The 14,864-nt window shown below is 48.7% G+C and overlaps 4 protein-coding genes across 4 annotated transcripts; 2 read left to right on the top strand and 2 right to left on the bottom strand.

The window, feature by feature from the left end:
* Positions 1-1,988: 1,988 nt before the first annotated feature.
* F4822DRAFT_430041 (heterokaryon incompatibility protein-domain-containing protein) lies at positions 1,989-3,950 on the bottom strand (the record flags this gene model as incomplete). The annotated part of the gene is made up of 1 exon (XM_051461208.1): positions 1,989-3,950. One exon carries the CDS (start codon positions 3,948-3,950, stop codon positions 1,989-1,991), a length of 1,962 nt encoding a protein of 653 aa, XP_051313062.1.
* A 1,892-nt stretch (positions 3,951-5,842) lies between these two features.
* Positions 5,843-7,187, top strand: F4822DRAFT_278491 (glycoside hydrolase family 61 protein). The gene is made up of 3 exons (XM_051454834.1): positions 5,843-6,163; positions 6,219-6,309; positions 6,364-7,187. The coding sequence occupies exons 1-3, from the start codon at positions 6,098-6,100 to the stop codon at positions 6,948-6,950; spliced, it is 744 nt and encodes a 247-aa protein (XP_051313061.1). The 5' UTR covers positions 5,843-6,097; the 3' UTR covers positions 6,951-7,187.
* A 1,521-nt stretch (positions 7,188-8,708) lies between these two features.
* Positions 8,709-13,435, top strand: F4822DRAFT_406000 (uncharacterized protein). Its single transcript, XM_051458358.1, has 2 exons — positions 8,709-11,257; positions 11,315-13,435. The coding sequence occupies exons 1-2, from the start codon at positions 8,804-8,806 to the stop codon at positions 13,184-13,186; spliced, it is 4,326 nt and encodes a 1,441-aa protein (XP_051313060.1). The 5' UTR covers positions 8,709-8,803; the 3' UTR covers positions 13,187-13,435.
* Positions 13,436-13,511: 76 nt separating this feature from the next.
* Positions 13,512-14,671, bottom strand: F4822DRAFT_430038 (asparaginase-domain-containing protein; the record flags this gene model as incomplete). Its single annotated transcript, XM_051461207.1, has 2 exons — positions 13,512-14,336; positions 14,390-14,671. 2 exons carry the CDS (start codon positions 14,669-14,671, stop codon positions 13,512-13,514), a joined length of 1,107 nt encoding a protein of 368 aa, XP_051313059.1.
* Between the last annotated feature and the right edge of the window lie 193 nt (positions 14,672-14,864).

Here is a 14,864-nt window from a genome sequence, read left to right as displayed (position 1 = left end):
AGTTACCTAGCACCGCCCGCATTTAACCGACGCGATCTAAATAAGTGCGACCCTGTTATAGAGAGGGTATTACTAAAAAAGTAGAGCTTCTTAATCTAGAAGGCATCTCGGCTGTCGTTACATCCGATGCACGAAGCTCTCCTGATGTGATACTAAAAGAGCCAAGAGTGGCCCCCATACGACGTGCCCAGTGAGCAGCTAGCAAGGTTATAAAGACCTACAGCTAATTAGTCGTTTCTTCAACACCTATCAAAGATGATGAGGAATCCTTCTACACACTTATGAGTGTATACTAATCTCATTCTCGGCATGTTTCGACCGTTTTGAAACATAGCATGATGCATAATAACAATAATCACTGATGTGGATCAGTATGTGTTAGGGCCGACAGGGGCTGGTATGGAAACACCTTTCCAAGCGATGCTGCTCGCATTCGGTGCTAGTTCGTGTTTTTACCCCAGTAAACTAAATGATTACCACCGACAAGGTAGTCCTACCTTCTGGAAGACATCTATAGCAATGGACACGTCCATCTAGATGCGTCGACGAGAAGTGTTCGAGTGTTGTGTATGAGAGCGCGTATATCGTTGTTCAACTTCCCCCACAGTGACCCGCATTCGTATTCGGATTTGCTACCAATTCTCCCTAAATTCGAAGTACTTTATTCGACATGTTCATTTCTATTTTGCGTGTGGTTGTAATTTCAAAAAAAAAAAAAAAATCGGAAGACATTATTGGGCGATTGGGTTCCAACGCGCGGGTGACCATCAAATCTGTACAACGTGTGTCTCGAATTAAGGGTCGAACGTCATAGTTAGGCGCATCCACGAGTACCTAGATAGTTACGCTTTTGAAAGAAGTAAATCTTCAACCTAGTCAAAGCAGCACTTCTAGGATATACATACCATTATGTTCCAACAATTGTCGGTTGCTTGACGATCTTCTGCTTCGCCTCACACTATAGGTCCTGTTAGATGAGCAAGTGCATGAACGACGCAAGTTCCTACTATAAATCATCGTAGCAAAGCCCGAAGGACCAACATCTTTATTCTTCATATCCCTTGGTATTCCAAGTTCGCTTTCGGTTTCTCGTCCTCCGAGGAGTTGTTAAATAGAGCATCGCCGCCTGAGCCGTAGACTATCACGCACCGCACGGGGCTTGTGGTGCCGGTCGGGCTCACCATGTCGCCCAATCTAAGTCTGAAGATAGCAAGATTATCAACAATAGGCCGATGGCTACCAACCACCCAACCTTGACATGGCGAGGAGTGATGGACTGCGAATAAAGGAACTCAAATCCCCTGCTCGATATTGAGGTCGTTATTAATGCGAAGTGATAGAAGGTTGGTCTCGACGTCGCATCGCCTTTACTCCTATTGGTCGGGATATAGTAGCGCTGCGGCTGTATGGGGTAGAGCATCCCAGGGCTCCGGAACCATCCCTAGATCTATTTCCAAGTTGGATGTGAACCACACATTTGTCCGGAACTCCGCCCGACAAGAATTTGACGTTACCCCTGCTCTACGAGAAATATTTATGACGAAGTGCGGATCGTCAGAATCATAATTGGGGGTACATGCCTGAAAAAATGTCTCGTTATAAGATGTTGGTGACGAAGAGGGAAGAGGGAAGAATTCTGAATTGGAGGGGCTCATACGATTAAGAGCTGCTTATGTCATCAGATGGATTCTTAGTAATAACTCATTAGATAAGCGCTAGGCATTACATAAGCCAAAGCGCCATGGATGACGTAAGCACTCTTAAATTACCTAATGTTTCTTGGTAAGTACATCTATCCATATATCCCATCGTATGCCAATAACCAGATTTCTTATTCTAATATCAGATGTCCTCCTCAAACACACCAACATTCTAGTTCTAAAGACTCACCATATCCACGAAGATTATAGTCTTATATCATTCCATCAGCTCGAATCTATGCCATATATCGCTTTTAAATTTAGTCCCGGAGGCTCATTACTGATGCCTTAAACAAGAACGAACGTGCTCTCTGGCTTCCCCATCTTCAACGCCTGCCCCTCCATGAAACCATCCAAGTATGCCTCGCCAATGTACTCATAAGAATCCGCGGCAACCGGGTCCGGGCGCAGGATAGAAGCCACACTGCACCCAAATAGGACACACACCTTATCTCCCTTCTGCGCCCGTTGCGGTGCGGTGCCGAGGTGTCCCTGCTCGGTGACAAAAAGACGTCTGCAAAGGTCGTCCGTGCTAGTGGAATGGGTGAACCTTTCGATGAAGCTGTTATTCCCTTGTGGCTCGCGGCTTTTCTCTTGGTTTAACGCTTTCTCGTCGCCAGGCTGCGCATTTTTACAGATGTCTCCGAGAGTCAGGCCGCGGATACGAAGGGTCTTGTTGATCTTGTACCATGCGATGAAGTCCTTGGTTCCCTGGTCAGTCTTGCCGTAGCCATCACTCTGGGCGATCGCTTTAAAATCGGATAAGAAGCGTCTCCATGGTACCGGCCGTTTTAGGAATTCATCACCCCGTCCGTGTGCGAGACTAGATACTACCTGCCTCCCGACGGTAGTCGGCACGTCTTCCTTCTTAGGATCGGTCGGGGTATTCGCGGATGAAACTTCTAGGTTAGATACGTCGAGCGAATTAACAGGTGACGTAGACTGAGTTAAAGGCTCGGAAGTCTGGTCAGAAGCAGGTTGTGACTCATCAACCATGCCCGCGATGCCGTCCAACACATCAATCAGGATGCCTTTACATACGAGTCTCCGACCATCCTCCGAAAACTCGACTGCAGGCTTCTTATCCCCAGAGGCGTCATACTTCAACGCCCCTCGAGTGTCATATTCCGCCCACGGACGAAAATTGCCAATATGCTGTTTCCCACTCTGACTAACCAGCACAGGGATATGCGTAGCACTCTTAACATCTCTGTTTCGCCAGTCCGGAACCCACGACGGCAAAGTCGAATCAAATTTACCGTGTCGCCTATGACACATGTGCGCAAAGGAAATAATATCCAGACTCTGATGAGATCGCACCCAATCCTTGACTAACTTCGTATAAACCGTCTCGACATCTAGATCGTATCTCGGAAGACCCACAGTCTCACGGTCCTTCTGATTAATCACTCCAAGCAGAGAGTAGATGTGATCCCTATCATCAGAGACCACCGTCTGACAATTATACGCCATCAGCGCCAACAAGCTAACCCATCGTCCTGGGCCTTGGAACCGGTACCAATGGTAAATACGTCTGCGATTCCAAAGCGGCAACCAGTTATCTATATCAACCGGTATACCGTCAGGTAACCGATACCGAGTAACGTGCGCAGCGCATATAACCTCCCATCTCGTCAACATCTTATTGCCAAAGAAGTATACAGACGTGTCGTCGTATCCCGTGATACTCTCCTGCAACGTCCACCCACGTCTGAACCAAGGGTTGAGAGCGACCTGTTCATAATCCTTCCAGGCATCAACATCCTGCATTTTCGGATCCTTCTTTTTCTCCTCGTCCGAATCGCCCTCCGATATTGCCTTCATCATATCCATACCCCGATCCGAAAACGACGTCCCCTCGCCTAACCAGATTGTCGCGCCATATGATTCTCCGTAGATGCGGACCATTAGCGCGACTTGCATCGCGCGCTCAGCCAGGTCTTCTTGATTGATGCAGATGAAGTCGATCCAAATCCATGGCTGCGATTTCTTGAATTCAGGCCGATCGCAGAATAGCTCGAGAATAGAATACACGGTACGCAGCGTGCCATACTCACGCCCATTTAGAGTAATGGTCCGCTGGCTTTGGTGGTCATCACCCCAGACGTATGAGATAGGTTTGTATTGAGGTTTACCGGGCGCGTCTAGAAAGAACGGCTTCAGCTCTCCGACAATCGAACCATTGGCGTCCCTATGCACGCGCAAGAGGCGGATTGTATCTTTGGTTTGTAGTGGCTCGTAAACAGACATCTCGACATTTCTATCGAGAACATGGTGGAAGTATTGTAGCCTGATCTCGGCCACCGCGAGGTAGGATTATTCAATGCGGAACGGTATGCGTGACAAGGGGTCGACAAGGGCACTCCACTGAAGGAGCCAATAGGTTCCATCACTACATAATGGAGATGCCAAATCATACATATTGCTCTGTGCCCAATCGGCGATTTGGTGGAGGATTCACCCTATACCCTAATGGTCAAAGTCCTAGATGGTCTAGATAGTTAGGGGCCGATAAAAGCAACTTTGGAGTGTACAGCAAGTGATATCAATGGCGTAAATCCTACTTCTAGAGAGTTGCCTTCCTCTAAGAAAGGGATGAAGAACAGCCATGGCTACCTAGGTAGATAAGTGCACAGAGTACGTAAAGGCGCAGACAGGATTTCGCGGCAAAGATACGTCTCTTAGACGTACGTGTCGAAGATACCGGCAACTTTTTGCCGAGTATAATTCCGCGAAAGGACTACTTCGCTGGGCGTGCTTCTTACTGTAGTGCCCGGTAGTAGAGCCGCCGAATACAGTGTTAATCTTCTTTAGAAGGGGCTTGTGGTCTTCGTGTTGAGCCATATTCGTCCGTTCCCAAGTTTCATCCTCAAGCTAGCCACGGCGTCACCTTCCCAGATGCCGCGTCTGTAATAATCGCCTAGAACTCATGATTACATAGGTATACTATAAAAAGCCGACTTGATAAGATGTTGTTGAGGGGTCGGGCCACAGCCAATTAGTTGCAATAGTTTACCAACCCGGATTTGCCTTCAAACCGCCCACCGGGACGAGGAAACAGGTCATGAGAGCTTCATTAATATTACGAATTAGGGGTACCTAATGTGGTAAGCCACTATATCGGCGGTATGCGTATGATCGTGTATATGATTTCTCACCATGTCCTCGTAATTACTGAAGGCTCCCTTACACCTCCTTGCTGATTTTTCTCGGGTGGTGAAATGTAAAGTACGCTCTTAAGTCGGTTACTCTGCCACCTCATAGGTTCATAGAAAAGGGGGTAAGTTTAGATAAGCCGCCTAGGTGGTACAAAGGTCCGGTATTCGTATTACCCAACTTAAGACACGATAATTGGTGGTATATTTTAGCTGAGTCGGAGAAATTAGCTGTTAGAATAAATCTAACGACTGATTATCAATCTTCGGCCTTTTCATGGCGTCCTTTAGTCACCTAGGTGTATCAGGAGCTTATTGATATCGCTCTATGTCGGGACTAGATCGGTATGTGTTACCTATATCGCTTAGTCAGCCTGCGGAAATACCCCCTTTTAGACGACTTCGTCTTTAAGTTGGGGAAAACACAAGAATATTAAGGGGAGCCCATAAGGCCTGCAATTCCAAATTGAATCGGCCCTTTCCAGAGTATTTATGCATAAAGCTAAATACGATATGAATGGAATAGGTTCACTCCTGCGAGTGTTGTTAGGAGAGATCTTCAGCTGTGGGACGACCGCCTAACCTAACCACTATCTTTCGTCTGTCTACCGCGTCAATGTCGTTCCTCAAATGATGCACCACGTCGTCATATCTCCTTTTTGCCCTGTCATATGGCCAGCCGAGCTCGCTTGGCGCCCGGAAAGTAGGGCTATTCTCCCGTACAAATCCCATGCGCCCCGGATTCTGTGTGCATATAAATGAATTTTCCCCGTACCCATTTTCCACTCGGTTCCTCTTTTTTCGAGGATTCAAGGCTCGGAGCGTTACCGTTTAGAGGTCAATAGACTTGTGGCCAATCAGGAGTGGTGTAGAGATGAATTCTGGCTTTACCGGCTATATTACCCCAGGTCCACCGGGAGCCCTACAGCCATACAGCGACCTGGAAAACATAGTCGTACCTTGGTCTAATCTGTCCCGGAGAATTTCCAAATGGCGGGTTGTCGACCTTGACAGTGGCTCAGGTGCTTCGCTATGCTACGGAGATAGAGTTGAGAGACCCGCTAGTATCGGCATCCCCTGTCGCTACTCTATTTCGTTCGGCATATCATGGGATGTAAATGGACATGGGTGATACCACATCATCTATATATATGCGCGATGGCACTCTGCCAGGCTGAAGGTGAACCTCGCTCCTCTAAGGCATAGTCAATTCACGGATCCCATCCTATACAGCCAGACAAAATGAAGTTCTCTCTGCTCGCCGCTGCGGCGTTCGCCTTGTCCGCTGAGGCTCACTGCATCTTCCAAGTAAGCCTTGTTAAGAACAAAGTCGGTGAACAAAAACTCATCTCAACGTCGTTAGGAAGTCTCAGTCAACGGCCAGAAGCAGGGTTCGCTAGTCGGTCTCCGTGCCCCGAGCGACAACAACCCCGTCTACGACGTAACCTCTCAGGGTGAGAATAGGTGTTCGAGTCAACCCAAGCCGAAATACTAATCCGCGATCATAGACATCATCTGCCAAAAGCAGGGCACCACCTCCGACAAGGTCATCAGCGTCGCTCCCGGTGACAAGATTGGCGCATACTGGGGTCACGTCATCGGTGGCAAGCAATTCGCCAACGACCCCGACGACCCAATCGCCAAGTCGCACAAGGGCCCCGTCACGGCATGGCTAGCCAAGGTCGACAACGCCGCGACAGCGAGCAAGACAGGACTCAAGTGGTTCAAGATCTGGGAGGACACCTTCGACACGTCGAGCAAGCAATGGGGTGTTGACCACATGGTCTCCAACCAGGGATGGGTCAACTTCAACCTTCCCCAGTGCATCGCCCCCGGCGACTACCTCATGCGTGTTGAGATTCTCGCTCTGCACTCGGCCCGCATGGCCAACGGTGCCCAGTTCTACATGTCGTGCGCCCAGATCAAGGTCAGCGGCAGCGGCACGTTCACGCCCAGCCAAACCGTTAGCTTCCCCGGTGCTTACCAGAAGAACGACCCCAGCATCGTCGTCAACATCTACGGCGCTGCCGGCCAGCCCGACAACGGTGGAAAGGCTTACAGCGCCCCGGGTAACATTCCCGTCATCCAGTGCTAGATCAAGTAAACCGGGAGGGACCAGTTTCCTGTCTAAGAAGACGTCGGGGCTGCGTATGAGGAGTAGATATGAGTTAACTATCGGTGTATCTCTTTCCACATAATCTACCTAGGTAGACTTCCGAGTCCATAATAATTCAATTGAGACTTAAAAGTCGTGCAGCTAGGAGCATCGTTGATGTTAATATGATGTTTACGTTCTGTTGCTCAAGGAATAATGAGAGGTGGGGTAAGGAAGAGGGGTTAGAAAATAACCCTAAGCCCAACTCCAGTAGAGCCCAGGGTTAGGGTCGGTACTGCGAACCCCGCGATTAACACCAATTTCAGCATTTTCAGGAGAGACGGCTCAATCAAGAAGGTCCGTAGATTTATAAGGCTAGCTGGCCAAGAGCATACTCATCAGCTGAAACTGCCCTAAGAAGTGCAATTATTGGTCTCGAAGCGGCGATATTGGTCGATATTAAGCCACACGGCATGGTATTTCGAGATCTATTGGTCATATTGGTACGCACTAAAGACAGGATCGGTGATAAACAACTAGGCCCAAAGCTGCCCAATTCGTTTGTCGCCACGTTGAGAGTAAATACGAAAAAATATAGGTCCTTCGCTTTGAACCCAGGCAGTCAACTCTCAATCTTCCTCGTTGGATTTGTCGGGCGGGCTGCTGGGGTGGTTGCTGACGGACACCTATTGATGAGTTGAGGTGTAGAATAGGCGCTATAATTGCACTGTTGGTTAGCCCGAAGAGATAAAAAATGGATGTTATAAGGCGTTTACGTAATCTACCTCACCCTCCCTAAATTGTTGCACATGCAGTGGCTTTCCTTACCGCCCACAGCGCCCATTGTCCCAGCTGATCCTTTGCCGTGAGCCGATTTGTAGGGGTGGCAAAACAAACATGTTTCATCAATTATGCTCGTCTAACCCCAAATGTTTCCGTGTCTGTGGACACAATCCTTCGGAAGGATCATTAGTATCATGGGCCACGTAGGAAGCAAGGGAAATAGCGGCTCGACCCTTTTTTCCTCCTAAAAGTCTTGATGCAGGGGCCGTGTTAAGACAGGAGATGACTCAAAGCTGAGCAAGGCTGCCTGGTCTTCTAAGCACCTTAACCGAAGCTATGGTGTCGTGGGGCTTCGGGGCGCTGAATCCTCCATTCAGACAGGGGCTTAATATGTAAGCGCTACCAATCATTAACCCCTCCAAATATGGTCCTCCTGTGATACTACTAGGGTCTGGCCGAGCTGAAATGACATCTTTGGATAGGCGCAAATGGGAACCCGATCTTTTAAGAGGCTCGACATCTCCCTTACTCAAGATGGAGCGAGACAATAGTCGAGAATATGACGTTTTGAAATTCCGCCGATGACAGATTTTTATATGGTTTGAAAAGCAAAATCCCCAAGTGAGACAACGCGTGCGAAAATGGCGCCCCCGCCATTGTTGCAGACATCGAGTAGTGTTTTGAGCACAAGCTCCACTGCCGAGAAAGTAGCAGATACAGCCGAACAAAGGGAAATCGAGGCGATCTGGAGAGAAGTCCATAACAAAGTCATCGAACTAGCCGGTGGAGACCCAAGAAGAGTCCAGACAACACTAGATATTAATGCTGTCCTCAAGTACATCGATAATGTCCAAGCTTCAGACAAAAAGAGATCGGAGAAGTTCGGCTTGTTCAAAAGCATCGTGAGCAAGACATTGCAATGTATTAATACTGTTGGTGGAATCGTCGCCGATGGCGCTTCAACTGTAAGTCATTTGAATGAAATGGCGGGTCTCTAAAACTACTCGTCAACGTGGATGTACCCAATTTAAATTGCTAAAACATCGGTGTAGGTCTTTGCTCCGGCGGGCATGTGCTACAATGCACTCACCTTCGTCATTCAAGCCTGGCAAGGCTATGAAGGCATCTTCGAGAACCTCGCCGAGCTTCTCGAGAAATGCACTGAGTTCCTCGAGCGTCTCGAATCTTACGAGGGTCGCATGGACGCGAGGTTAACCCGTGTTGCGGTTCAAAACCTCCGACTTTTTGTTGAGATATGTGATCGCACGATTAAACTGCGTAAGAAACACACCAAGTTCATTGCTTTTACGAAGCAGCTATTCTTGAACGATAACGGTATCAAGGACTTGCTTGGTATGATGGACCGACTCAACGCTAAAGAGTCCCTCTTGGTGAACGCACAGACCTATAAGCTAGTGAGCGATAGTGCTGGAGACATCAAGTTGATACTCGACGGCCAAAAGGAGCAGAAGAAGGAGCAGGAGGCAAAGAAGTGGCGTACAGCAATCGTCAAAGCGCTAGGATTCCCAGTGACCTCTCTAGATAATGATGGGGAGCCTATTGCGAGCTGGCAAAGGGCCTTCGACGTTAGGAAGAATATGCTGGTTGATGAAACCGGGAGATGGATCCATAGTCATAAGGATTTTACAGGATGGACCGGACCTGCCTCCCCAGCGAAGCCCATCCTGGTTCTAGAAGGTAAAAACGGTTCAGGGAAGACATCGATGATGGCGAACACTGTGAGGTATCTTAGGAAGTCGAATCAAGTCGGGCCTACTTCTCGGGTTGTCACCGCTTACTTCTTCATGGAGGGCGAGAAGAGAAAACCGGACGACGAAGATGCTCCTAGTACACTCGAACTGGTGTCGCGGACTTTGCTTTGGCAGATTTCGACGGCATATGAAGCTATGACCAAGTCCGTATTCCAAATTCTCGAGCGATCTTCCGATTTCAACAACTCGGTCGACCTCTGGGAACAGTTATTTATCAACAACAAGGAACGGATGAATCCCGATACGACATTCTTTCTCTTCATTGATGGTCTCGATAAGACTCTTCTTCCACTCCTCCAGAAGCTAACATCTATACCTGACAAGAGCCCTCGCGTATTTTTGACTGCTCGGTCGCCGGAACTGCTTGACCAGACACAGGGGCTCAAGTTCATCGCCATTCCCATGCATCCAAACAATGAGGATGACATTGAGAAGTATATCACTCATAGGATGGATAATATGCCTATTCTCAAGGATTCTAATCGCTCCGGGATTTCCGAGTGGCGAAAAACGATCTTGAGTACGTTGCAATACAAATGTCGCGGCGACTATTTTAAGTTGAACACAAGTCTCAACGCTCTTGCGAAAGTTGACCTTATCGACGATATAAACGAGGTCCTCGCGGACGCCGACAAGACTCGAACCGATCAAATTGACGCTGAGATTAGACGACTTAACAATATTCGAACAGTTAAGGAGATACAAGAGATAAACGAGATCATACGGTGGATTGATGTCGGTCGGCGCTGGTTCACGGTCGATATGATAGAATCGCTCCTATCTGTGAAGCATTATAGTAGCTCCGCGGCGCAATCTTCCCGTGCCGTGCCACTAACAAGGCGAAAAACAGGCTCTGAAGATGTCGAAAGCATCGCCCAGGAGTCCGCGCCAACGTCTACAACCATATCCTTGCTTCCTTTTTCTCAGAAGCTCGCAGAGAAGTATCCGATATTCGCCGTTACGGATTCAGGCTACGTCGATTGGCGGTCCCCCGAAATCAAGGATCAACTCCCGTCCAAAGGCTTGGATCAAGACGCCAGACTTAACGTATCCACGTCTGGCCCGCGGGTTATCCAAGAGTCTGAAATAGCGATCGTTCGCCACTTCCTTAATAATGTGTGCCCGCCGGATCTTTACTCGCGGTTTGAGTTTGAACAATTCCTTGATGCAAAGCTCGGCGCGAAGCACCGAGATTACATCTGCCTCGACCCCGACAACGCTAACATCAAGATCGCACTAACTTCTTTAATCATCTTAACGGAGAAAGATCTAAGAAGCAATACGGTCCTGCGCAAGTACGCGATGTATTGGCTGCTAGACCATCTACATGCAGTTGACCTCTCGGCCGCCGATAGGGAGTTGAAGGCGCAAGTTGGTCCGCTCCTCGTCAAGCTCTTCACAGAAGAGTGTGGAATTGACTCAATGTTCTGGCCTTTCAATCTGGACGTGAGTATTAATACCTGGGATTGGGATGAGTATATAGAGTTGCGTGAAACTCGAAGCGAATGGGTCTACTCTATGTCCGGCGTCCAGGAGATCTCTAAATGGCTGCATGACTCTTCCGTAACAAAGTACATCAAGGATGAACCCGGTGCATCGTTTGTTGAAGCTGTAAAAACGTCAGCAAATCTACATAAAGCAGTGCTTTCCCACGCTGCCAAACGAATGGCAGACCATCTATTCCGTCGCGTGGAATTTCTTCCCCGCCAATTCTGGTGTGCGTGCTGGCTTATTCGCGGGTATCTATCACGAGTAAGTCCTTGTCTCTCATGTCTTGTGGGAAGGTCTTTCACTAATAGCTCCCCCTAGCTCAATCCCGAGAAGTCTTCTCAAATGCCAAGCGATCCGTCGGCCTACAGAGAAACAGACTCACCTGGTTTCAACGAGTTTGAAGGGAGGCAATTTAAGCTGGATGAAGTGAAGGAAATCGAAGCTTGGGCAGCCGAAGTGCTCCAGAAAACGAATGACACCATAGAACAAGAATCAAGTTGGGAAATCCACGGTTCACTTATCACCTTCCAACTCTGTCGTACCCAAGACGGTGCCGCCGACATTTACCAGGCGCGTGCAAAGAGGGCTATAGAACTAAACCCCAAGAATTGGCATGCATGCCACTTCATCGCTAAACAACCAAGCACCAACAATGAACAAGCCGTAGAGATGCTTTCCAAGGCCAAGAAGGATATTGACGATATCCGTCTTAATAATAAGGAGTGGATCGATGATCACAACAACTCCTCGTTGCTAGCGCGGATTACACTAGACCTTGGAGACCGTCTGTGGGACCTAGGTGCAGACCATAAACTTGCCGCAGAAACCCACCGGGAAAGTCTGCGATACGATTACGTCCATTTCAAGGACTACACCAAGGTGCTCACTCGATACCAAAATCGCGAAGCATGGGTTGAGCTTATCGCGTTCATCGAGACCTTAAATGATACCAGCGACACTTGGGCAGCATACTTTGACGAGTTAGTTAACGAATTCGTTGTCGGCTTGACCAGCGACGACGGCTCCAACGCGTTGGCACGGGCAGCGGATGCGACCAAACGTTGGGACGTAATTGAGGCTTTCTTCACCATGGCGATTGACATGGGGATACGGCAAGAAGCTCACGACCTCCTGTTCCTTCTCAGGGACGGTTTCGCAAGGACATTGTCGAATGCTTCAAACGGTACAGAAGATGATCAGCAAGATAAAGTTATCTCCATCCAAGAAACAGCCCTCGAGCATATAAAGCTCCACCACAGCGACAGCTTCTCTCGACATCCGATAGAAGAAATGGCCAACTCACTTGCCAAGACCTATCTGAACAAGGCATTTCAGTCGAACTTGCCTATCGAGAGGGTTGATTTGTACGGCTCATTGATCGAGAATTTGTTACCCGACACAAGCGAAGTACCGGACCTATGGGCGAACAGTACCATGATCCTCTCCTATATACGCTACCACCACAAGCGCAAGAGTGGCTCTAAGCTAGCTAAAGAATGGATAAGGATGATGGTACGCGCGACGATTGAACTCCTTTCGGATGACGATGATGAGAACGATAACGCCGCGTTTTGGTTGCTTGCTGCTCTCATGACGATCATTGAGGATACACATAATGCCCGGATTGCCTGTACAATGCTGAACATGGAAAAATATGAAGCCCTAGTTAAATGGGAAAGTTGGGTGACAACGTCCCCTATTCAAGAGCATTTTGCCGTTAATGGCGATGCTGGTCTGAAGAGCCCGAAGGCCCCCACCAATGGTTCGAACGGATCCGCGCAGGCGGGCAGGGAGACAGAGCCGCAGGAGACCAACGATATGTTGGCCCATGGCAGCCCTGGACAACCGAGCTACTTCGTCTACTGTGATGGCTGTAAGAAGGAGTATATCGTCACAGATGTGCCTATTTATACGTGTGCGGATTGTCTTGACTTGATACAATTCGATGAAGAGTGCTACACGTTATTAAAGAAAGGCGAACTGAAGCGAAAGGGACTCGACTGCAGGCCGGATCACACATTCATCCCATTGCCTATTTGGGATGCAAATCTGATTAAGGGCATGCCGAAAGGATATATACCCTTACCCGATAGCAAGGAGAACGAGAAGAGATGGATTGCGTTAGATGAGTGGAAGGGTGAATTGAAGAAGTTATATCTTGATGGGGATATCAAAGAAGTTGTCGCATGAGAATAGTGTACAGTAACGAAGAAAATGGACATGATAGAGGGGATGTGGTCTGGGATCACGACGCAAACGACTTGAAATATGAAAAGGGAATAAGTTGACGGGGAGCATCTTGTAAAACCATTGGCGATTCAAGAGATGAAATGATTAGCGTTAAACCTTGTATCATGCCACTCATTGAGTGGTATTAGCCGAGAAAAGTTTAAATGAGGCCTGTCACGCCTTCCTCAACCAGTCTCCATATTCTACCATCAACGCATCGCACTTTCACAATCTCATAATCATTAGAAAGCAGGTATTTAAACTCTCATAAACATTATGTAGATAGTCACTTCCTCTTCAAATCCCCCGCCGCCTCACTCCCATTTATAGGCGGCACGCTCACCACAACCGTCTCATTCATCCCGCCACCACGATACGCATACGTAAACGTCCATCCCGACCCAGCACCACCATGTTCACCTTTACTATTCACAACCACAATCCCACTCTGCACATCGGGATACTTCCGCAACATCCTCGTTACCGCATCTTCTGCCGCTAGTTGAGGACTCATGCCTAACCGCAAATTCTCAACTGCTTGGTAACACGGCAGGAACCGCATCATAACATCCCCGTCGCCGGTGGCCCCGCACCCGCCTACTTCGCCGTCAACATACGATCCAGAACCTGTGATCGGCCCATCACCCACGCGCCCCGGGACCTTGCGTCCGGCGCCGTTGGTTGATGTCCCGGCTGCCATGGTACCGGAGGCGTGGAGTGCGATCATGGAGATTGTGTCGTGGCCCTCTGGTTTACTACTGCGGGGTACTATTTTCCAAGTATAGTCCGCTGAGCTCGAGTTCAGAGCGACGGGCGCATAGGGTCCGCATGAACTAGATGGGTCGGGTGTCACATTGATGCGGTAGTTTGGCTGGCAGTTATCCGCTTTCCATTGTGCGCAGGACTCGGCTGATGATTCCGTGGTTAGGTTCTGCGCGATGAAGCCGTTGGCGACGGCAAAATCTGTTGCGAAGTCTCCTGCGAGTAGGGTGTGCGTGGTGTGTTCTAGCACCGCCCGCGCAACTGAAATAGCTTGTTTGATGCGCCGTAGGGCAGCCACGGCGCCGGATTTCATGGTTGTGCCGTCCATTATCATTGCGTCGAGGGTTGTCTAGAAGAATAAGTTATATTTATGTGAAACAGTGGTTGGGGATGATTTCTCACCTCACAATTCTCATCTGGTGAGCCGCCGTAGCCCACACTCCCATCGCATTGATTTGTTTCACAAGTAGAGCAACCGATTTCAACGGCATCGAGCGCTGATGTCTCCGGCTTCAATAGAGATAAATACGCCGCATCTGTAGCTGCTGTAAACGGGCCACCCCACGTATTTATAACCATAGGTAGGCCAGGCGAATTTCCAGTGTCATTTGCGCAATTGATAGCTTTTGACGCCGACAGCCAGAGGACCAGGGAACTTATCCTTAACTCATAAAAGCGCGCCATGATGAGAGTAAGAAACAAGCCTAATAGTATGAAGTGTCGAATTCTAATAAGGGACGCAGCCCCGTTAAAGAAAGAATTTGTCGTCATTGAAGCATGTTGATCGCTGTATTTTGAATTGATAGCGACGTTCCAGCGGCCAAGCCTTCTCCAATCCCTTATCATTTGGCGGTAATAGGCGGCCCTCTATACTCTA

Source organism: Hypoxylon trugodes (assembly GCF_022578975.1).
Source record: "Hypoxylon trugodes strain CBS 135444 unplaced genomic scaffold F4822scaffold_6, whole genome shotgun sequence".
NCBI lineage: Eukaryota > Fungi > Ascomycota > Sordariomycetes > Xylariales > Hypoxylaceae > Hypoxylon > Hypoxylon trugodes.
The sequence above is the reverse complement of the archived record's forward strand: the minus strand, read 5'-3'. Positions and strand labels throughout refer to the sequence as shown.

What these genes read in the sequence shown, in the direction of transcription:
- F4822DRAFT_278491 (XM_051454834.1), top strand. Translation starts at nt 6,098, where the DNA reads ATGAAGTTCTCTCTGCTCGCCGCTGCGGCGTTCGCCTTGTCCGCTGAG. An exon ending in AGGCTCACTGCATCTTCCAA is followed by an intron (nt 6,164 to 6,218) that starts GTAAGCCTTGTT and finishes CAACGTCGTTAG; the next exon opens with GAAGTCTCAGTCAACGGCCA. An exon ending in CTACGACGTAACCTCTCAGG is followed by an intron (nt 6,310 to 6,363) that starts GTGAGAATAGGT and finishes CCGCGATCATAG; the next exon opens with ACATCATCTGCCAAAAGCAG.
- F4822DRAFT_406000 (XM_051458358.1), top strand. Translation starts at nt 8,804, where the DNA reads ATGTGCTACAATGCACTCACCTTCGTCATTCAAGCCTGGCAAGGCTAT. An exon ending in TTCGCGGGTATCTATCACGA is followed by an intron (nt 11,258 to 11,314) that starts GTAAGTCCTTGT and finishes AGCTCCCCCTAG; the next exon opens with CTCAATCCCGAGAAGTCTTC.